Source organism: Castanea sativa, chromosome 2 (assembly GCF_040712315.1).
Source record: "Castanea sativa cultivar Marrone di Chiusa Pesio chromosome 2, ASM4071231v1".
NCBI classification, from domain to species: Eukaryota; Viridiplantae; Streptophyta; class Magnoliopsida; order Fagales; family Fagaceae; genus Castanea; species Castanea sativa.
In genome coordinates this window covers 50,039,887-50,048,247 of record NC_134014.1, presented here as the reverse complement: position 1 = coordinate 50,048,247, position 8,361 = coordinate 50,039,887, and the positions used below count along the sequence as shown (strand labels likewise).

General features: G+C 33.8%; 1 protein-coding gene across 1 annotated transcript in view; it reads right to left on the bottom strand.

Moving 5' to 3' along the window:
• Positions 1–335: 335 nt before the first annotated feature.
• The window catches only part of LOC142625627 (polyadenylate-binding protein 2), a 101,033-nt gene continuing 93,007 nt past the window's right edge, over positions 336–8,361 (bottom strand). The window contains exons 2-7 of the mRNA XM_075799291.1: positions 7,157–7,279; positions 6,941–7,043; positions 6,133–6,203; positions 1,088–1,279; positions 825–955; positions 336–716 (exon numbers count right to left, since the gene is read on the bottom strand). Coding sequence (XP_075655406.1) covers positions 668–716; positions 825–955; positions 1,088–1,279; positions 6,133–6,203; positions 6,941–7,043; positions 7,157–7,279 — 669 coding nt within the window. The 3' untranslated portion in view covers positions 336–667. The remainder of the gene's footprint in view (positions 717–824; positions 956–1,087; positions 1,280–6,132; positions 6,204–6,940; positions 7,044–7,156; positions 7,280–8,361) is intronic.

Genomic DNA, 8,361 nt, shown 5'->3' with positions numbered 1-8,361 from the left:
ATGGTACTCTCTCTAAGCATTGTATAATTTCCCTCGTGTATTTAGTTTAAAGTATTGCTCATCAAGGATACTGTGCATATGCATTGTACTTAGTTTAAAGTATTGCACATATGCATGGATGGAATTAGATTGTTTTTCACATGGTTGTCATTACGGTTATAGACACGTTGATTAAGCTGTGAGACCAATGAAAATTGAAATAAGAAAATGACATAAATCTAGCATTTTAATTAAATAAATGGTTTTCCTCAACAATAAATAAATAAATAAATAGACATGTAGCATGTTTTTATTCATGGAGTATAGAGTAGAGTTGGAAGTGCAGGACAGAAGAGTTAAACCAAAATACTAGCAACGAAACTACATAAAAATGATGACTGAATACTGTCCAATGTCACTGAAATTCAATTTTCTTTTCCATGTCATACAGTTGAATAACACACGATAACATTTAACAGAATTTATGCACAGATAAAAGCATCTGAGCTTTTTATGTCAACTAGAGAAATGAAAAAGATGTATTGAAGTTCCTGGATGCCATCCATTAAACATAATGGTCTATAAGATGCAAATGACCTGGTACTAAGACCAGTATCACTTGGGCCGAATTCTGAACCTGAATGCTCATTCCCATCAAACAAAATAGCCCAAATATGTAAATGAACTCCTAGTAGTAAGGCATGTAACGCATTGACCTTCTGAACCTAGGAGCCTTCCTGCAGCAGATTTGACGTGGGAAAGGAGAAAAAATACCAAGCAAAGACCAATCAGCACATTTGGAATCAAACACAAAAAAGTAAATGATAAACTATTGAGTCACTTACCCATATCCATAGGGAGAGTAGAAATAAGGAGGAACATACGGCCTCCTGAACCGGAACCCCCCCGGGTAAGAATTGAAACGTCTCGGACGGAACTGCTTCATCCCAGGAACGTTTGTCCTTTTTGGTAAAACCTGAAATAGATATCAAACAATCAAGAAACAGAGATTTAGAATCAAAATGGTCACAAGCCAATGTTAGAAGCCATCAAAAATTAAATCTCTGTTTATGCAATGAAGTTCACATTAAACAACAATAAAAGTTACCTTCAATTGACGACCATGTAATTCAGATTCATTCAAAACAAGAGCCTCTTGAACAGCTTCTGTCTCAAGAAATTCAACATAAGCAAAACCCTTTGGCTGGCCAAATTTATCTGTCAAGATAGTCACCCTGTTTACTGTACCACATGATTGAAAGTGTTGCTGCACTTCTTCAGGTGTGCATGCATAATCTACCTGCAAAACAACATTCAAGCCAAGAATATCGAAGGCAGGATTGAGTGAGACAGAACCACTATATACTATACCCAGTGGAAGCATCAAAAAGTGAAAACAGAAGCCAATCTCAGTTATTACTTATTATTTACAAAACATAAGATTTTCTATCAATTTTACCTCCAAAATAAAAAAAAGTAATGCCACAACAATAGAAAACAGCCACCGGACTAGGGACGATTAATGCAGTTTGCGCACACAATCTTTTGCAGAATCATTCTTTGTTTCTATAGCCTTCATATTTTCTTTGGACATCAGTTATTTTAAATGCTGTTTGACTATTAACATCCTTTAGCAATAATACAAATTATGAAAATTAACACATCATGACTGCTAATCAACTGCTCTAAATACCCCAAAAAAATCAAAATCAAGGTTTTAGGCCACAAAAGCTCTAAAATTATTGGCAGAACAGGCCTCGTTTACATATTCGCAACCATTTCTGTGAAGCCTCGTTACAAAGAGAAAGCAATTAAGACCTTTACACCTTATTTTCCAAGATATTAACAAGTAAACATTTCATCACCCAACTGAATGTTTTCCACTCTTGAAACTGTTTCCAAATTAATAAACAATAGTTTTCCCAAAGACTTCCCAGTATGCAGCCGAGACCCAAGCCTGCAAGTTCAGCCCATAACAATTTGGCTGTATTATATGTCTCCCCCTTTCCAACACCAATTCATGATCACTCACAAACATCATACGATCTATAGATGTTACCAAACCACCCAATTCAGATCTTCATCGCAAATTAACCCTCAAACCATTCTCCCAAATGCTTATGTTAGTGCACTGCCCAGCCAAAGGCAGGGAAAGTAAGAACAAGCGCAGATACTATTACAGAAGCAAAAGACCGCCTATGTCTCACACACTGCTATCCAAAGATGAGCTTACCCTTTACTCCCTGATTATCGCACTGTCCACCCACAGCTACCTACTACAACTAGACACTACTGCCTTGAAGAAGACAGAAGTGGTGCAACAACAGAGATTGATTCCCATACTGATCCTGATCCAGTGGGAGAGCTTCCTAGAGAAGTGAATCCTATAACTACTCAAATGTAACCCCTCATGAACGAATCCAAGTCTTTGACTTTGAAAGTAGCATGCATTCCATGGAGAAAATCCCTGAGAACTCCAATCAAAGAGGCCTTCACTCCACCACAAAATCAGGTTCCCTAGCTCCTGAAAGCCAACCCTTGTCACTCTGATTTAAGAACCCACTTCTCCTGATCTCTCTTTTCTGGGAAACTCCCTCCACAAAGATGTACTATTTCCCTAAAGTTTCTTCAGAAGTCAAAGTCCACGGTCAGTCAGATCCTTTCAGTCTCCAAAGAAGCCTTTTATTTTTTCTTACTTGCCACTTTTCTCGTAGTAATCTCAGAAACACGTTTAACTACCATTCCACAAAGAAACTGGTTTGCCATCAATTTCACTCTAAACAATAAGACAACATTCCGCCATCCATAAGAATAACTAAATACATAATAAGAATTACATCTCGTTACCTAGACTTGCTATTCAGTTGCCACCTTGAAACAAGTATGAACATGTAAACATGTTTATCCAAAATGCTAGGCAGCCAAAACTATTGCAAAATAAGCATAGTCATCCTATCTAAGTTGAATGCAATTTCAGGGAATAAAGTTTTCCGTACACAAAAGAAACAATACCAAGAGTCAAAATAGAAATTGAAGGTAGATACAAGTTCTAATAAGCATTATATAAAACTCTCATCTGTATAACAAAAAAATTAAGAAAACAGAAGACTCCTAAAAACAACGTATGAAAAACACTAGATAAAATTGATGCAGTCAACATTGCATAGAATATCTAATAAGATTTCATTTGACAAAAAGTTTCCTCTCAAGTAACTCTAATAAAAACACAATTTCATTTTTTATTTAATGTTTCTAGCTGATCATCATTATTACTGGGTAGTTGACCCACTCAGGAAAGAAACCACTTCTTTTAAACACAACATAGATATTTTAATATCTTTAACTTAGATTGTAACAGGATTAGTTGTAGAAGCAACCAGTCGTATTTTTAGGGAACAAACATATATTATCATTTCAAAAAATCACATGCCCATGTTAACATAATTGACGGCATGATCAAGTTATTGCTCATCAGTACATAACAAACTGATGAAAATATTACTTTGATAATTCTTAAATAGCAAGCCCTAAATAAGTAGGGCCCTTGATTCAAAAATAAAAGATGCTTTGGCCACAGATAAATCTTAGTAGCCATGAAAGAGATTGCAGACAGAGAATTTACAGAAACATCAAGTATACATTCAAAAAAGGGAAAAAAAAGAATAAAGAAAAAAGAAAAAAGAAAAATAGCAAATCATATATATAGATTCTTTTTCATTGACCAAAAACAATTATGAAATAAGGCCACAGGGAAGCAGCGATCTTATACCCCTCACGCTATCTCCAAATGACACATTTATGAGGCACCACAGACCATCAGTACCAGCAGCAGTAAAGGCTCTGCAACTACGACTGCATGCCCCTTGTGAGTTGCCTTCACTCTTGCAAAGAATTAAAAGATGCTCCCTTGTGGTTTGAAGTTGAAGCTTCTTTAATTCATTCATCTACTTTCTTCATTCCAGCTTTCACAGGGAAAAGATCAAATACTTCCAACCCAATTCTTCCTTTCTAAATGAATTCAGTTCATATAGAACCTTCACTAATACTTTTTTCATTATTTCACCTTTTCTTTTCTTTTCTTTCTTTTCCTTCCATCTTTTTTCTTGCCTCACATTCTTTTCCTTCTTTTTTTTTCTCCTTCCATCTTTTTTCTTGCCTCAAATTCTTTCCCTTCCTTTTTTTTTCTCCTTCCAACATTTTCTCCCATTCCTTCTACTTTTTTCCCCCTTTTTCAGATACTTTTTGACATTTTTTCCTCAATTTTTTCAACTTTTATTTTTCTTTTGTTATTTTCTTATATATTTTGAAGCATACATAAGACATTCACTTTCCCCTCTAATGCAAGCCTAACACACACCAGAATAACTTTGGCCCACCCATAAAATACAGTGAAACCATCCAGCGCTAATATACAGAGAACTTGAGGAGTAAAAATAACCCTGCGATCATAGCGAGACATTAAGTCAAACCATGTCTCCAAAATTGGGAAGTATCCACATCCACACCAAAAACAAAAGATAAAGTAGAGGTTTCCATTATAAACAAGGTCTCCAGAAACAAAAGATAGAATGCGACTTTGGGGCTGAAAAGTGAGATATATTCCAAGCTTTAATTTTAACAAATTGTATCCTAGAGTTTATATCTAAGAATAAGTTTTCACTATAAACAAGGTTTCCAAGACTTTATGAATCCATTTAGTACAAGCTTGAGACCCACATCCAACAACAAGAGGAATGTAAACATCATCAAATGTGTTGAAAGTAGATGTCTACAATCCTTAAAATCCTAAATCACTAACAAGACGATAAGCTTAAAAAATAGATCACCTACTTTAAAATTTTTATTTTTCCTGTACAAGCATATGGGAAGCAGTTCCAAATTGACAACCATTAAAAGGCCATTACCCAGAGTTGATCTTGGTCCCCATCAAGGTGGAGTCAAGGAAGGTTTATTCAGAATACGGTGGTATCCTTTCAGTAATGCTGGTTGAAGTGACCACTCCCAGTAATCAATTATGCGCACTTCAGCACTTGATACTTGATAATTGATAGCTTGAAGCTTTTACTATTATACCACAAAGTGGACCCTCCACATGCTATTAATAATATTACTAATTTATTTAGTCACAAGGAATTATTAATAAATTATGGTTGAATATTTTTTTATTGTTAAGTTGTGTTTCTATACATCTCAAATATGTTACAAAAGGGCTCCGTAGAAATATCTACATGAGCCATCACTATATTTAAACTCTTCATCTGCATATTGCAACGCAATGTAGCAAAAGTTGAAGCATCACCAGTTGCATTGGTAAACATCCAACTGACATTCAAACCTTCGCTTGTTACGCAGAAATAGGCAACCCTTTTACTGAAAATGAATTAATATAACGATTTATTCAATTCAGGACAACAGGGTATATGTTTTCTGTCACATTTATTAAGATGACATGGTCAGATTGACTCTTTGGACCTGATATCATACTCAAACCAAAACATGGATCCTATCCAAATCATTGAAAATCCCTTTCTCTTTTCTTTTCTCTTTTGGAAAATTGCAAATCCTATTATATCTTATAGGAGTAAACATGTCAGTAGTAAAATACTCTTTTTTGATACGTCAATAGATGGGGGTGGGGGGATTTGAACCCTAGATGTCTCCGTTGGAAACACCAAGAGATGCTAGTTGAGATACAAGGCTCTTGGCTGGCAATAGTAAAAGATTTCCTCCAAATCATTTGTAAGATCTACCTCTACCAGGTGATAAAAATAAGCACCAGAAGCCCATCCCGCATTCAAGAATATCATCATACTTCATTTACCTTGAAAATTAGCTGTTTATGATAGTATAAGGTAACTCCAAACAAGATTCAACATATACATTTACGCTTGGGAGCATGTGAACAAGCACTACTATGAAATAATAACAAGAAGTAATAACAATATATAAATAAAAACAAAACTCAACCATCACTAAACTACATAAATGGTTCTTTAAAAGACTAAGCACTTCAAGAATGAATATTTAAAGTTGTGGAGGAGAAAAAATCAAGATAACACATCATATAACCCCGAAGAGTCAACAGACTAATCTAAAAGAATGGCAATCTTGGAAAAGGCTAAGTTCAAATAAATAGATGATTGCATTTCTCACATTGCCAACAAACACCGATCGTGCATCTGCCTCCTCCTTGTTTGCTTGAGAAGCAGCTGCAGTGGCAGGGTCTGCAGAAAATGACACACACATAAATATAATCCAAGCATTAAAAGAAAAAACAAAAATTATACAAAAAAGGTGACATGTTAAAAAACATTATATCTTAAGAACACTAGAACATCACCACTTAAATCTTAAAAGCCTGTTTGATATTCTAATGTACAACTTTTAAAGATTCACCTTCACCTTCACTTTTCTAATTACAACTATACTTTTGCCCAGCTTTTTAAAGCCAAATAGACCAATGAAAATGATTTATACCAGCCAAACAAGCACTTTAAAAAAAAAAAATCGTATTCAATGCACAAATCTCCAACTTTTGTAACCTATTGCTTTTGGTGGAAGGCACTTGCTATCGCACCTAGGCTCGACCTCTAAAAATGAGCACTTAAGGCTAATGTTCTATCTTAACAACACTTAAACATAGTATCAGATTGGCTTCAAATCCAAAACTTCTAGACTGAGATCACTCCCTGCAAAATTCTTTTTTGTTATTAACTGAAATATATCACTTACACACTTCATCAATGTTCTATCTAAACAACTTAGACAGAAACATTTCAAGCTATGTAGCTCAATATCAAACATCGCCACTAATATAATCTATAAAATTCATAGCAATTCGAGTAAAAACAAAGAAGGCAGCATATGAACAATCAAAGTATAAATTTATATTTTTCCTAGGGTTTATTTTCTCAGCAAACAATCATAGAAATCGGAAAAGGAAAGTAGAGAATTTCAGAACCTTGAACAGCGCCCATTTCCTTCTCGACCTTAGCTTGCATTTCACGGAGAGCGGCAGCTTCTTCTTCCATTTCCTTCAACCGCTTCTTCATCTCATCCAGCTCCTGCAATCAATCCGATAATCAATTTTGGGTTTTGATGCAACCAAACGGTGATCGAAAACCGAAAGCTAGGGTTTTCGATCTTTTCAAAAAGAAAAAGAAAAAGAGAGGAGGACCTTGACGGCGTCGTCGTCGGCGGCGGACATATCGACGTCGGCGGCGTGAGAGTCCATGTCTCCCTCCATCTCGCCCTCGTCTGGGATTTCTCCGCCGTACACCTCGTGCTCCTCTTCCTCCATCTCTCTCTCTCTGTTCTGGGTTTCTAGAAAGAACAAACACCCTTTGGGCTTTGTTTCACCGGTAAATACCGTGGCCTTTTTTTCACTAAAGAAAAAATAATTGAATCAATTGGAAATAAGAAACGACGCCGTAATATTCGATAATTGTAAGATGCCCATTCTATATATATATATATATATATATATATATATATATATATATATATATATATATATATATATATTTATATATTTTTTTTTTTTTTTTTTTTTTTTTTTTGAAATACCCCTATACAATTGTTAAATGTTAATAAATTATTTAAGAAAAATTTTGATACCATTTTTGAGGGAAATATAAAAAGTGGTTAAAAAAATTAATTTTATTTTTTATAAAAAAATTTTAAAAAAATTTCTTAAACTATTACTCTTGAGGGCTTTCGTTAACTTTTTCTCATCCATTTATTTATTTTAAGAGAAATGTTATATATATACAACATTTTTAATAATGAGATTAAATTAGAATTAATAATAATTAATTACAAAGGATTTGTTGCAAATATTTTGTGGGCGTAACAGTACTTCTCTAATTTTAAATACTAACCAGTACAAATATGCGTGATATTTGTTGTACCAAGTATTGACATGTTCCATTTCGGTTAAAAATTAAATTACTTGGTACTACACTATTATGGTCAGTAGTGGTGGTATTAGGTTTTTTTTTTAATTATTAAAAAACTTAATTTATATAAAATTTAATAAAAATAAAACTTGTGTATATCGACATCATTAAAAAAATGCAAATACATGAAGTTTTATATTTTAATTTTATTAACAAAATGAAAAGGAAAAAGAAAAATGTTAAAGGCAATACAAAGGATTTGTTGCAAAAATTTTGTGGACATAACAATACTTCTTTTATTTTATACAGTAACCAATACAAATATGGGTGATATTTGTTGTACCAAGTATCGACATGTTCCATTCTGGTTAAAAATTAAATTACTTGGTAGTACGCTACTATGGCCAATAGTGGTGGCATTAGGATTTTTTTCTTATTATTAAAAAACTTAAATTATATAAAATTTAATAAAAATATAACTTGG